The 15,508-nt window shown below is 34.4% G+C and overlaps 2 protein-coding genes across 2 annotated transcripts; both read right to left on the bottom strand.

The window, feature by feature from the left end:
• Positions 1 to 270: 270 nt before the first annotated feature.
• On the bottom strand, positions 271 to 5,126 carry LOC7477198 (novel plant SNARE 13). Its single transcript, XM_002314293.4, has 10 exons — positions 4,682 to 5,126; positions 3,612 to 3,704; positions 2,951 to 3,044; positions 2,794 to 2,831; positions 2,436 to 2,533; positions 1,746 to 1,825; positions 1,624 to 1,680; positions 1,357 to 1,449; positions 1,197 to 1,271; positions 271 to 723 (listed from the first exon to the last, which is right to left on the bottom strand). Exons 1-10 carry the CDS (start codon positions 4,756 to 4,758, stop codon positions 646 to 648), a joined length of 783 nt encoding a protein of 260 aa, XP_002314329.1. The 5' UTR covers positions 4,759 to 5,126; the 3' UTR covers positions 271 to 645.
• Positions 5,127 to 8,201: 3,075 nt separating this feature from the next.
• LOC7477197 (probable sugar phosphate/phosphate translocator At3g17430) lies at positions 8,202 to 14,158 on the bottom strand. Its single transcript, XM_002314292.3, has 10 exons — positions 13,812 to 14,158; positions 13,460 to 13,668; positions 12,897 to 13,004; positions 12,117 to 12,148; positions 11,961 to 12,011; positions 11,064 to 11,125; positions 10,704 to 10,965; positions 9,510 to 9,775; positions 9,315 to 9,406; positions 8,202 to 8,693 (listed from the first exon to the last, which is right to left on the bottom strand). The coding sequence occupies exons 2-10, from the start codon at positions 13,547 to 13,549 to the stop codon at positions 8,517 to 8,519; spliced, it is 1,140 nt and encodes a 379-aa protein (XP_002314328.1). The 5' UTR covers positions 13,550 to 13,668; positions 13,812 to 14,158; the 3' UTR covers positions 8,202 to 8,516.
• Positions 14,159 to 15,508: the final 1,350 nt, after the last annotated feature.

Here is a 15,508-nt window from a genome sequence, read left to right as displayed (position 1 = left end):
CCCTTTAGGATTTCAACTATTTATTTGTCCTATATGATGATTATTTTTATAAAAAAAAAATTCACTCAGCAGATGACTAATTAGGGTTTTCCCATTTTGAATTTCAATAGCACAGAAAAATTCCTTTCAAGTTTGAATTTCTGATCCAACAATGAAGATATCAAGGGTACTTTACTGTGCATAACACAGAAAAAGTTCAAATTTATTTAACACAAAGCCTTCAATCACTAATGAAAATATATAGAAAAAGAAAAAAAAAAGAGCAACATCTCCAGAATATAACACATGCATCTATGGATTTCACATTTCCCAGCAGAGGATATTGTTACTCCTTTTTTGCCCTCCTTTTCCTCTTACATCTGCAACAGTCAGAAACGTTTACACAAAGAACGATAGCACAATATTCAAATTAATGGAGAAAGCTCTCATGGGGGATTTACATACATAATCATACAGGATATGCACATCTCAGGTAAGGAATAAATTGAAAGGATGAAAAAAACAAGGAAAACCCCAACAAATGCCGCAAACAGAATTCTTCCCACCACTCCCTCTTGTCACTCAAACATAAACCCATAAAACAAGGTGGGAAACATCATTTTGTCTGAGATGATGAATCTGCTCAAAATGTTATGGATCCCCTACTTATAACAGCCTCCTTGAGGGGGCTGGTGGAGCCAGTCCAGGAATGTCCCTGATATCTTTGTTGCTAGGGTTGACAATCTGAAAAATTACATAATGCAAATTAGATAAAGGAATGTGTTGCTGATGCTGAGTTTCTACATGGCAATTTGAAAGTAAAATATGTATATGTATATATATATATATATATATAAGCACTGGAGCATGACCACATGTGCAATGGTACAAACAGTATCATCCATATTGAATGGTTTTGTCTAACTGTAAAAGTGGTGCTTGAAAGAATGAACCAACATTTCATCACCATTAATGAAGTTTCTTGAGAAGAATACCACAGAACTCGAAACCTCTATTGTCTGATTGAAAGTCATACAATTTGTTTGAATAATATGATATCTGCTAAACTTTTACAAAAGATTGCGCCTTCGATGTGCCATTCAGTTTCTTCTTACTTCTCCCTTCATCATTCAATTCCATGCAGTTTACTAACTCTTACAATTTCATTCATTAAGTGACAAAGTAAACGCTATAAAAGAATGAGCTGAAGAGAGTACCTTCACAATGATTATGGCTATTACACCGCAGACAATAAGAAGTAGAAATAGCATTATGCACTTATCAGTAGCAACCTAGAAAAGAAAAAAGATTTAGTACATGAACCCAAAAAACCAAAGGGAATTGAGGTAGCATAGAGAGAACAGAACATCAACTAACCTGCCTCCCAATCTCCTTCACTAGCTGTGAGGCCTTCTTAATAGAGAACTGAATAGTATCCAGCTCATTAACAATGCGTCCCATTTGTTCAGTCTGCCCAATTTTGAATCAGTACATAGTATACCCTACTTATAAAATTCAACTCAACTAGACCTCAAGCCCAACTGAAATCAACTAAAGCCTTGACAGGAATAAGAACATCAAACTATTGATGGAGGAAATGAAGGCAAATAAGTAAACTCGGACAGGTTAGTGGATCATGCTTACTTGGCCTTTTAAGGTACCAGCAGTTTGAGTTCCCACTTCAATTGTTTGTTCAACAACCTAAAGAGAAAATCCTGATGTTACAAATACAGAAAAGTGGAACATGATTCACAAAGCTCATTTACCTGTTTAGAGCGTTCAATGGCCTGATCAGTCTCATTCATTGTCTTCATCCCAGCATCAACAAGTTCTTGATTTGACATAGCTAGAAAACAGGAATATAAATTAAACAATGAGGCCAATAAAAAGTATAAATAGTAAAATCTGGAAAAATATATGGATACATATACATGAATACATGGGTTACATATTGTCAAATAGATTTTGAGTGACAATATGCATGTGAAGTTTGAGAAATCAATTCATTGTTCATAAAAAATCAGGCCAAATCTAGTTCTGAAAATCTGCAACTAAGAGACTACTGATGAGTTTCTTTTTCTCCTTTTACTCTCATGGCCAAAAGAATGGTGTAAAAAATCTCTTCAGAAACTGAAATTCCCAGTTACAGTCACATCTGACACTAATATTGTGCTCAAGAGGAATAATCTCATTAGAGGATTAACCATATGATTAAGAGGGCATTGTTCCCATGCCCAAAAGAATGGTGTAAAAACTCTCTTGCAAATACTGAAATTCCCAGTGGCAATCACGTCTGATACTAATATTGTCCTCAAGTGGAATAATCTCATTTGAGGATCAACCATATGATTAAGAGAGCATGTGTTCAAACAATCATCACGTAGTGGTAGTTTTTCTGTGCAAACTAAACATATCCCACAAAGTTCCAGATGTTATGAAATGAAATAAGATCTCACCTGATGCCATTCGAACATTTTCTTCAGCCATAGGTTCACTTGCTCCAGCTCCCATGTCAAAGAGTTCAACTCTTTTGTTATCAAGGCTATTCATATACCTGCAGACCCACCATGCAGGGTCAGGAGCAAGAACTTCAAAAGTACCCCATATGTTAAAGTGAAGAAGATGCCTGTTTGATGTTATGTATTCAATTCTACAACCGACAATGTGGTAAGGACACAATTCTGATTGAGGATGACACTTGCTTTCCAAATGAAGTAATAGGCATCGATATCACAAGGACTGAACTCAAAATGGTCTCAATGCCACTACACCCATAAACTCAAATCTAAAAACAAAGCAAATACATTAACTTACGTTTTCCTCAGTTGGACATAGGAGTTCAGCTCTTTTATCTGCACCAAAAAAAGAGATGGAAATTGAACGGAAAGATTAAAAAAAAGGGGACTAAGAAAATAACCTATTAAGCATTTCATGCAATTTGATCAGCAATATAGGGGTCTAAAGAACTGACCATGGATTGCTTCTCATCATTGAGTTGCTTATTTACTTCAGGAGGATTTTTGCTCTCCTCAACTTTAATTTCACGGTCAAACTCTTTAATCAACCTGAGATGATTGTTGGAATTTAAGAATTCTAAATAACAAATTACAGGAAAAAAAACTAGGCTAGCGAACTAAGTACATCTTAACCAAGTAATCCTGTTCAGATTCCATTATTTACTTTATATATATATATATATATATATAGAGAGAGAGAGAGAGAGCAGCCCAGAACTGACTCTTCCTGCAACCCATGCAAAACAAGTTGCTTAAGCAAGGCGAGGGTATGCATCAGGGAAATAAAAAAACCTTCTGCTATTGATTTCACTAAAATGTGTAATCTCTCAAGTCCTGAAGACAAACTTAACTCCATTGAACCATAACTAAGTCCACACTAGCCAAAGTAATCCAACCAGATGGTTCAATATTTTCAAGAGCTAAGCTAATGGAGATTTTTTTATAGCAGAATGAGATGTAGAAACACATTGTATACACATTTTATTTATCTTTGAAGTAGATTGCACGTTGTTTCCATCAGATTATGACATCTGACAAGAAAAATAATGGTTCAAGAGTCCCACACTACAATTCAGGTATGGAATTTCAAAAATTGAAGGCCAATATGTGACATACCGTTTACACTCCTTCATCCTCCCAGTAAGTTCCTCCAGCTGTTTACTTTGTCTATTAGAATCTTTAATATTGTTTAGCCTCTGGAAGCCATTTCTGTAAATAAAAAAGGCAAGAATTATCATAAGTGCCACTATCATTTAGCAATATACCAGGAAGAGTGATCGAAGAAGTCACATGCATATCCCATCCATGTATACGAACAAAAAGACATGTGCAATATGGGAACTTTGGGTGATAAAAATAAAAATCAGTATGTAGACCAAAAGAAAGAACTATCACAACTACAACTAGTGAATTTAAGGCCCAGGCACGAAATAGAAATGAGGAATGGAATAAACTACACATCAGATGTCAAGACATCCAAACTGCTCCTTCAGAAGACAGGAAATATCCAACAACATTTTGATCCTTTTTTGAAATAAGAACGATCATAGATACATTATTCACAAAGCTAAGCTGACACTCTGCTTGTTATGGGAGGAAAAAAAAATCCCCAGACATGACTGCTAGTAACGAAACTGAAGATCAAAAACCAAAACCCATAATAATTTTCATGAAATAATACAGTTATCTTTGCAAGAATATACTAATCCATTTTATAGCTTAACTGCGTTACATAACTGTTCATTGGATGAAATATCAAGATTGGTATGTATCGTGGAAGGCTAAAACCACCTCAAATTGCTTCTGCTTTAGCTACTTGTTATATGTTGAATGCCAATTTATCAAGAAAACAGTCAGTCCTTGAAGCCATATTCAAGTAGCTAACCTCCACAAAGAAGACTGATTTATTTTTTCTTCTTAAAAGTCCACTCTTTCTAATTAAATGCCCGTCTAACCAAATAAAAAACATGAAAATTTCACTCAGAAGCATATCTCTCTCAATTCATATATATGGAAACAGAAAATTAGGCGAAATAACATAACAGAAACAAAAGGCAGTAATTCAAAAAGAAAAACTAACAAACAAACAAACTCTCCCCGCCCAGTTGCGGATCTAAAGAAGAAGAGCACTGATTTTTCAATCAAATTAGCAAACTTTTTAATTTTAACAGAGAGAGAGAGCATACGAGAGAGCTCGAAAGTTGTCTTTGATTTCACCATGGATCTGCTCCAATTGCGGACTCATCTGCAATTCGCTCGCCATTCTTTTCTTGCCTTTTTTCTTATTGCCGCTGGCCGGAAACCTGTCAAATCTCCGGCGAAGCTTCGATTTCTCTCTTGATTGTTGTTGGAAAAAAAAACAATAAAAACACAGTTTTTTTCTCTTCAAATTCGAAATCCAAAAACCCTAGTAAACAAACATTGAATTAAAAAGGGAAGAAAAGAAAAGAGAGAAATTAGGGTTTTTTTTTAGGGTTATTGAGACATGCTCAGCTCTGTTTAACGGAAAAAGAGAGAGAGCGTGGAAAATGGACAGAATCGCTGTCTGGTAATTGATTTGGTATTTAAAACTAATATTTAAGATTAATTTTTGATTTAATTAAAGCCCCCATAAAAGGTAAACTAGTGGAATTCTTCGCTTGTAGTTATTGTTAGCGAACGATAATTAATTATTAGTGGAAATGCGCTGTAATATATTTATTTATTTATTTATTTGAAAATATTGGGGGTACCCTTCCCATCCTACCCTAACCAACGCTAGGTAAGAGGATATTTGCGAGAATGTTTGCGAGAATGTTATTGATTATTTTTAAAAATATTTTTTTATTAAAAATATATTTAAATAATATTTTTTATTTTTAAAAATTATTTTTAATATTTATCATTAAAATGATTTTAAAAAATTAATTTTAAATTAATTTTTTTAAAAAATATATGGTTTTAACTACACTAGCCAAGGAGACCAACATCACATTATATCATTGATAAACCTAAATTTAATAGGCATGAAAAATCCTTCAAAAAAAAAAAACATTCAATGTACATCGATTATATCAACTCTATGGGTTCGTTCTTTTTGGAGGAGGAGCTCAACGCCACAAGCTTATCCTAAAAGAGAAGCTCTACTCTATGATTTTTTTTGAAAGAGAAATTTTTTCAGGACTCTATATTAATATCTCAATATTTTATACTAATTCAATATATGTTATTTTGAGTATAATATAATTCAAAATATCATTAAGTTAAAATTACATTTCAACCATTTCTTTTTACAAAATGACAAGACTCGTGAACTATAAATATAACATAAATTATTCAAACTTCAAATTCACAATTTCTTTATTTTAACACTTTCAACATATATATTTTCAAAACTTATTTTTCTAAAATATTTTTATATTTTTTCTTTTTATAAAATTATTGACTTAAACATATAAAAGTCTCAACTTTTATAAAAAAAAACTTTTTGCAAATACCAGCTACTAATCATTTTGATTTACTAGAAATTAAGCTATCAATCACTTAAGCTTTTTATATCAAATCACCTAATATTTTAATTAAAAAAAATAAAATAAATTACATGAAGTAAAAAATTAATCAATGTTATAAACATATTCGAATTTAAAACTCATCAATTATACAACAACTCATAACAAACTAGCAAAAAGAGTGAATTAATCTAGTAATCATTTCAACTCTGATTGGGAGTCTGGTTGAAATTGTTTTTTAAAGTGATTTTTATTTAAAAATGTATCAAAATAATATTTTTATTATTTTTTAAAAATTATTTTTGATATCAGCACATCAAAATATCTAAAAACACCGAAAAATATTAATTTAAAAAAAATAAAAAAAATTTAAATTTTTTAAAAACACCTTAAAAAAATAAAAACAAACATATGCACCTAATTCAACTCTTCCCCCTTTCTTCTTCTTTCGATCTGCAAGAGATAAAGATAGTTGTCTTCCCTACGATTAGAAAAAAAATATAAATTACTAAAAAAAACAGTATATCTTTGTATAGTGTGCACCGGAAGAAGCCCCTTCGTGTCTACATTGTTTTAGAGCTGGAGGGCGAGACGTGACAGATGTGAAAAGCGGGTTGTTGCCTATTTTAAATGTTGAATTCTGAGTCTTTGATAAAGAATCAACCCCATAATTAACAAACCACTGATCCATGATATACCTCGACAACTGCACTGTCACACCAAAACCCAAAGAAACAAGGCAATGTTATGAGATGCAGTTATGAATGGGAAGCAAGTCATTAAATGACAGAATCTTGTGATTAAATTGCTTTTATACCTGAAATATGCTATGCTAATGGTCGTGGAGACTACACTAAAGATGATGATTTTGAGGATGTGTGATTACTTGGAGAAGCATGTGATGCAATAATTATGAGGGAGAAGATGAGGTGGAGATTTTTGGGGTTATTAGGAACACGTCTACTGTTAAAACTAAGTTGAATGGAGGGGTTTTGAAGGAGGACTTGAAGATTGAATTGCCTCGTCAGTTTAGAAAGCTTAAGAGTATTACTCAAGTTGATGGTGATTTAGGGTTTAGAAAATCTGGTACACCCAAGAAGAATCCGGTGGTCCGAGATGGTGGTTTTTCGCTTCGAGAGAGAGAGTTCAACATGTGGATCTTGTTTCTCTACCTTGGTATCTCTAAACAAAGTGGGATGGCGGTGCTTGTAGTTTGTGTGGAAGGCTTGGCTTGCAAACCACATGGACAAAAGGGCATTTCTATGCCCGCAAATGAGATAGAGCTGGAAGCTGTGAAGACATCTAGAGGAATAAATCTTGGATATCGCACGGTGGCATTAGGGGAAAACATCAATGATGAGATGGCTAATAAATGGGCTGTGAAAAACTCGAAATTTTCTGTAAAGCAACCGCTAATGAGATAGATACTTTTCTAATATTTGACCAGTGGCTTTTACCATAAATGAAACCAGAGTAAAGAAATTGTTTGGTGAAATTGATGCTGAAAGAGATGTCATAGTGGGGAGGGTGTTTTTTTATGGTAATAAAGATAGAAAGACTTGATCAAATAAAGACAAAATGACTTTGATGAAATAAGGCTGGAAGGGCCTGTGTATTTTAAAAGAACCTGAAAATACTCAAAATAGCGAGCTCGTTAAACTTAGGTTCATGACGGTGAAATAGTGTGTCGAATGAAGCTGAGATGGAAAGATAAGGGTGGGAAATCTTCGAATAGCAATGTGTCAAGGTGCTCGTGTCAAGGAAGCTACGTTGAAGACTGTTCTTGGGGAGGTGCTGGTTTATGGCACAAGCTGTTGCCAAGTCTAGAGAGGCCGGATCCAAGCATCAGTTCAGGAAAGAAGTGCAATATTAAACAAAAATTAATCGGAACCAGAGGCGCTTCTTTTCTCACCTTTTCTATATACTATTTTATGGAAAAAGTCTTCGTTTGGATTTAATGCTGGCTGTATTTTGTTAATTCCTATGTAGCACTCGCTCTCTCTTTGATGTAAACGCAATTTGCGTTCTAGTTCTGTGTAGGAAAACCATGTACCCAGAAACACAAAGGGTAGAAGTTAGCTGTTGTCTCAACATGACAGAACTGGTAGAAGACAACTTGGAAGCCGTAGATGCTCTGCTACATTAGCTGTTCTTGCAAAAGGAATTGATGGGTTATGAGGATCTTGCCCTAGATATTACCTGTCAGTCACATCGAACGTCATAAATAATCCCTCTTAATTTCATCCATTAACATGAATAATTGTCAATCTACTTTCCCATTGCATACCCTCCAAAAAAAGGGTATCCAAATCAAGAGTTTTGACTATACGCTATGGGCACCAAGCTAAGCATCTGCAGAAGCTATGAGAAATCAACATGCTGCCTGCTACAAGCGTAGCAATGTGAGCACTTCTCAATTGCCCAAAAATTAAAAAAAAAAAAAAAAGAAGAAGAACGAACAAAAGAAAGCATATCTTTTCAAGTACTACACTCCTGTATCAGCGTCGGGCTAAAAAAATATGGGCTGTGAATGCTACTTGCTAAGCTGCGTGCGACCAACATGTGATAATCTTGATGAAATTAGAGGTGCTTCTTCATCGACATTCGTATCCGAGGATGAATTCATATTCCCCCCACCACCTCCTCCGGTGTTATCACTGCTGTTTTTAGGTGTGAATATATCAGATGACTTCTTCTCCAATTTCCAATCCTGTGACAAAACAATAGGGAAACAACCTGAATTATTAGACAGATCAAACAGTTAATGGGACGTCCAATAAGTTAATTAATGAATTCCAAGATATGATTTAATTTATATAGTATCAAGGGTTTCTTTCATTTAAGGGTTAAGCAAATTAACTCGGCAAATATTGACGTGCTTCACTTGTTACCTAATAAATATCTAACAAATAGGCTAAAAAGTATGTTGTCTACCAATGTTTGCCAGAGGTAGAATGCATATAATGCAATTTGAAAGAGCACAACAGCCAATCAAGATTTCCATTTCCAGAATTCAAGGATGATCCACATCACTAGCATATGGTTCACTAATAGAACAAGTATGTTAACTTTGCCTTGTTTTTTAACCAGCCAGTAATTTTTCCTATATTTCTTATATCTTTCAGAAGAAACTAACAGATGGGAAAAAAATAGTCACACGGATTATATTGATCAATCTCTAAACTATGATACATCTTCAAATAACAGGGTTTTTTTTTATCACGCATCAAAACTCCCTTTTACCAACTTTTTTACCACTGATATTGGCAGTCACCCAAAGGAAAGCATTCTAAAAGAAATTCATATATCAAGAGCTCTCAAGAAGATTAACCTTTGTCATTCTATCTGGAATACTTTCAGGCAGTTGAGATGCACGAACATCCTTAACTTTCAAGTAGTTGTACATGACAACACCACAAAGTGCTGCACAAAGTACAACAGTAAACAGTTAAAATAACCTTCCAAAATCTTAAGAAAAAAAAGAAGTAACAATGAAAATCATCCACATTCATGTGTAGAGAAATACCAATTGCATAGCCAATGATATTAAGCCCGGTTATTGTAGACTCTGGGAATATAACAGTAGAAAGGGCTATAAGTATCCAGTCTTTTAGCACACCAGCAACTCTGATGGTGACTGCCCCAGTTCTACCAATTACCAAGAATATGGAGAAGTTCAAGGCTAAGGCACAGAGAGCATTGGAAAAGAAGATCCAAAAGTTGAACTGAATCTGTGAAACTTCCATCCCAGGCTTCTCCAGTACATACCAAGGCGCGCACAGAAAAACAAAACTGCAAACAAAAAACTATTCCAGCATGAGAAGCTGAGCCCTAATACACTAGTCAATCACATTTCATCACCAACCATAGAAAATATCCTAGAGCATTGCATGGAGTACCCAGATGGGAATTTCAATGTTAACAGTAAGGACAAGTTTGGTATGGGGATAAAGGGGGTGAAAAGTTACCCTTGTAATATTTCAACCCATTCACCTGTGTTTAGCACAATTCGTGGGGGAGGTAAAAAATTTCAAGGAGGGTAACCTTTGATCCCAAGAAGTTAAATGTCGGACCTTATAAGGGGAGGGGTAAAGGAACTTTGGGGGGGGGGGGGGGTCCCTCTCCTTTTTAAATCTAATAACAATCTATTCTTTTCTCTTCCACTTCCTATTTTAGACCACAATTATAGCATTATTTTTTTATATAATTTTTTAAAAAATTATTTATATTGGGACTGGCTTTTACCCCTAATTTTTTCAACTCATGCCAAACTCCCAAACATCCTTAACACTTTTTAAAACCTTAGCATTTCACCTTTAAATCTTGCCCCCTTAACATTCCCCATTCCCCCTTCAAATTTTTAACCTCATACCAAACACAACCTAAATTGAGATAACAGCTAGCCAGATCAACACAATTTTGCATTAGATACCATATCTATGCATTATGATAGGGTTTTTTTAAACAAATTTTACAATCAAGGGAACAGACTTAAAGGTGGATTTACAATCCCCATCAGAATCATATCAAAAACCTAATTGTAATTTCAGATGGAATTTCAGGATATACAGTTGATGTCAAATTGTCAATTATGTTAAAAAGCTTGTTGTGCATAAAATGCACACAAGAAAGAAAGAAGAAACTTGTTTAACATGATAACATCATATGACATCATTCTCTTCGAAATAAAAACAATTTTTGAAGCATTTATATATGGTACCTGCATGGAGCAATGTAATATAAGCTGGTGATAGGATTTAGAGTCAAGCCCTTCTTCTGTAAAAGAACCTGAGTTAAAACCAGCCTAAGAGCTTCTGCAAAGATGCCTGTGACCTGGTAAAGTGTGCCAACTCCATTAAAATGAATTTCCCCATATGACGAGATGACAACTCCAACACTGACGAGCAACATGTTTGAGAACACGTCACACCTTCCTTTGTCAGTACCACACATAACAGCCATGATAAAAGTTGCCACTGGCACTGTAAATTCCAAATCCATGCAATATAAGCTGAGCTAAAAGATTATTGTCATAGAAATGGAAAAAAATAAAAATTATTTGTACTGTGCATGGACATACTTAGGGCTTTGAGCATCTGAATGAAGGCCACTGAGATGTACAAGTAAGCAGTGTTACCGAACCTGTTAAGACATGAAATTAAAAATAGTAAGCAAATTCCCATCCCCTCAGAAAAGTCAGCATGAATCATAAGAATTCAGAATTGTCTCAAAACGAATAATTTGTTACACATGTAAAAAACATGAGGCATTTACTTTCTGGAACAGAAAAATAGAATAAAGTTATCAACCAGTAAAAAAAGGAGTGTAACCCTGAATAGACAGAACAGGTTCTAACATTTAAATGAGGCATAAAACCCATTAGGTTAGCATACATGTGAGCAAATGACAGTGGCTGACAACAAAACACAAGGAAAGCCCTGCTTCATACAATAAAACTTCTGCCAATAGGAAACATCACATTGAATTATGCTAAACTACCATTCAAAAGCCCAACCAGGTAAATAAGCTGTATGCCAGGATATAAGCAGGAATTTTGGATTCCAAATACAAAGAACAAATATAATTAAGCAATGGAAGACCCCTTCCTCAATTATGCTCGGAAAACAGCTTAAGCTTTGGAAAGGTTACAAGTCACAGACTAAGCTCAAGAGATTTGCGATTGGCATAAACACTTGAGCCACAAAACTGCTCTAAGACTTGCACAAGAGCCTGCCATATTGCCAAACCATACTTTGCCTAATTAACATATGATAAATCTTAGTGGGTATTCCAGCAGAGAACCAGGTCTGATGACAACATGAAAAATTTGAGGAACTTCTTTTTCCAAAGGCTAGCATAAGAAAGTATATACAACACACCTGGCATTTCTCAAATTACATACCATTGTTATACAGTATCTATGAGCCAAATTCACTCATTTCTCATTAGAATAATCTTGCTATGTTTAAGTTCTTACCAAAGACTTGCTGCAAAGAAGGCACTTATTGGCACAACACAGGTTATGTATCTGCGGGGAGAAAAAAATCAGAAAAGAGAATTTGGATGGACAGCAGATGAAAATAAAGCAATAAAAAAAAATCATAACCGTTTAAAAATAAGTTATATCACTTACATTTCCAAAGTCATTTTGACTGGAGACACAACCTGCACAGCCAGAAAAGAGGAATAATATTACTTCCAGAGCTCAAAGAGACCGAAAGGAAGCAATGTAGTTATGTTGCAGAGGTCCAGAGCTTTCGATAACATTTTTTTTTAGGAGATCTGGTGTGTGTTCGAGCATTTTTGCAGAAACAATGTGACCATACATTTGCAACATAGGTTACAGAGAAATAGCTCAAAACACAATAAGTGAAACTCCACACACATGCTGAATGTATGGCTAAATGGATACAAGCATACACCAGAATAAACCTAATCCACAGACTATTCTAGTTTTTCCTTTGGAAAAAAAGGTTCGACGTATAAAGGACCTAGCAAGTGATTCAATGAGAATGATGAGGACAAAAATGAGAAGTTTCACCTCTTTTTTCCAGTCATATTGAAATAAGTAGGCTAGTAGATAATATGTATTAATATAATGCACTTTATCATTGATTTCACATCTCATTTGGTTATTAAGAAACTCTAGCACTAATATTCATCACATTTTCCAAAGACAAGTCCAATACGTTGCTTTAAAGACTCCATAACATTCAAAGATAGACAAATCATAATTTGTAAAGGCAAACAAGAGGTACATGCGCAATCTTCTGTTCAACCACGCAGAATAAACTACTATTCATTCCCATAAATTAGAACCATGTCACCCATGAATTAATTGACTGTTCTGTGACTCCCATAGCAGCTGACTGATTTCCAAAAGCACAAAATTAGATTATGTAGGAAGTTGTACCTTAAATACACGAATAAGGAAAAAGGCTACAGCTCCTGAAAACCCCATATGAATCATCGTAAGTGTTATGGGAAATGGAAAGTTGAAATATTTTGGTGAGAGCACCCACTGCAACAAAATTCATTGAGTCATACTTCAATCAATCGTTCACTTCAAAAGAAAAACAGATAAATTACAACTTAAGTTTCAAGTAAAGCACAAAAACCACAATGATGCATAAACGAAAATGGCACAAACAACTCCATAAACATGTAAATATTTCGAAATCAGGATTTATTTGCCATCTCTGTTCAGAGAGAACCAAAAGTAGGTCGCCTCTGCAAGTACATGACTAATTCCGGGACTTGCTTAAAATACGCACAGTTTCAGAGCTTACACTCTGGTGGATGAATTGAATGACTCAGTTGGGAATTGGGGTTTAATTCACAATGGAAAGTTTGTAGAAGGCAGGCAAATGCTACGGAAAATTAGAAGAAAACAGTGGATGCTGGAGTAACCTAAACGAGTATGCAGGCGAATGGCTATCCATGATAGATAGTGATGCTTGTGTTAAGAGTATTTACCTTGTTGTACAGAATGACTCCAGACGAAAGCAAAACGTAGATCAAAAGGTAGAGATAAGTCAATACAAGCGGCTTATTCACCATCATCATCCTTGCCCCTTTTGTTCTTCCTTAATAAAGCAGCAACAAAAATCTAACAATAACACTATATACTACTGCATTACCATCACCACTAATTATCTGCTCTCCTCCACATTATCTAAATCCAGCTGCGACGTCATCGAATTAAATTTAAGTTAATGACAGGTGATATAGAAAAATCAACAGCCAAACCCTAAATCACCAAAAACAATAATAAAAATGTAGAGAAGGAGAGATCCAAATCTAACAAAGTATATCTCGAATTATTTACCAAATGACTCGTCTCGGTTCGAGAGAGTGGAGCTCGATCGATCGATCCGATCTATCTGTTGAATCCAAATTTCGTTTGTTTCACGTTGAAATCGTTGAAAAGACGAAACGAGGAGGAGGAGGGAGGGGAGTGGGAATGGTAATGAATGAATGAGTCAGGTGCGAGTACTACCGAGTCACTGCTACTCACTCACTAGTCCACTACTACTCGCTGGCATGGATGAATGAAAAGAAATGAATGCGCAGCACAGGTTTTCTTGGTTTCGAAATTAATTAGGGTGATTGATGTAAGCGTTAAGCAAGCTGTAGAGAAAAACAGAGAGAAATCAAGGGTGGTTGACCTGTTGTGGTTATAAATTATGAAGGACAGTCCTAAAGATACCCCTTAATTATGTAGATAGACTCAGGTTTGCCCCCAAACTAGTTTTCGTATCAATTTTACCATCCATTTTTTTAATATAGGAAATAGCATTTCCATTAAATTTAGGGATGAGAATTTCACCAAACACATATTGACTCAAATGGATAATAAGAAATTTTTAGATCTAATCAGGTTTCATTCTAGTTCGAGTTAAACTTGGAAGCAAAAATTTAAAATTTCGAGTTATTAATCTGCTCGAATCCAATTTAAAATAAATTAATAAACCTTAAAATCTAAAAGAATTATAAGTTTATCAAGTTGATTATGTTCTAAATTGTTGTGAATTATAGCATTTAGTCTCGGGTTTAGGTCGGGTTATGAATGCTAGATGGGTACTCGAAACTTGATCAAGTGGGTTCGTGTATTAAAAATCCATGCCTGCTTGTATTCGGGTTGAATTAGACTCGGTTATTATTTTGAGTTTGGATATAAGCAATCATTGATTGAGAAATGGAGAAATTGATAAAATAATAATAATAATGATAATTAGTTGCAAAATTGAAAATATCCTAATAATTCATTGATCTATTTGAGATTTTTCCAGTTATTTTATTTGTAGCGTTGTCCATGTTATTCGAAAAAACAAAAGGGGGGAGGGGCTTAGCGAGTTTTTTCTAATCTTGGATTATTGGGTGCGTTCCTTTCTTTCTGATTATGACCTGTGGTGGTTAGCCTCATAAATTGTTACAGTTTAAAATATCCCTTTATTTATTTATTTATATTAACATGTCTTATGTGTACTGTCGCTAAATAAATAGGAATATTGCTTTCCAAATCTTGATGTCAGCATTTAAAATAGTTTATTAAATTGTTCTGAATACACATATAGAAGATATAATCTTAAGATTATTAAAAATAATAAACTTAATCTCAATTAACATATCAACTACCCGAAACTAGCCCCCCCCCCCCCTCTTCTTCTTCTAAAAAAAACCCAGGAATTGAATAATTGAATTGAATATATATATAAATATAAAATAAAATAAAGATAAAAATTTCATCAAATTTGAAAGGAACTAGACTAGATTGGTTATAAAAATCAAATTTTACAATTATTCATTGTTTAATCATTTTGACTGGGAACCCATTTTCTTTCCTGCTGGTTTTAAATTCTACCGAGGAGCCATATCCATGAATTGGCATTGAACAAACACAAACCATGCGCTCCCTTTCTCTTTGCCCTTTTCGTTATCTATCTATCTACTAATTAAAATCACAGCCAAACATGAAAAATTCTCTCGAATCTTTTTGTTTCTTTGGTAGATTTCTAGGGTAAT

The sequence above is a fragment of the Populus trichocarpa genome, chromosome 10, assembly GCF_000002775.5.
Source record: "Populus trichocarpa isolate Nisqually-1 chromosome 10, P.trichocarpa_v4.1, whole genome shotgun sequence".
In the NCBI taxonomy this organism is placed as follows: domain Eukaryota; kingdom Viridiplantae; phylum Streptophyta; class Magnoliopsida; order Malpighiales; family Salicaceae; genus Populus; species Populus trichocarpa.
The sequence above is the reverse complement of the archived record's forward strand: the minus strand, read 5'-3'. Positions and strand labels throughout refer to the sequence as shown.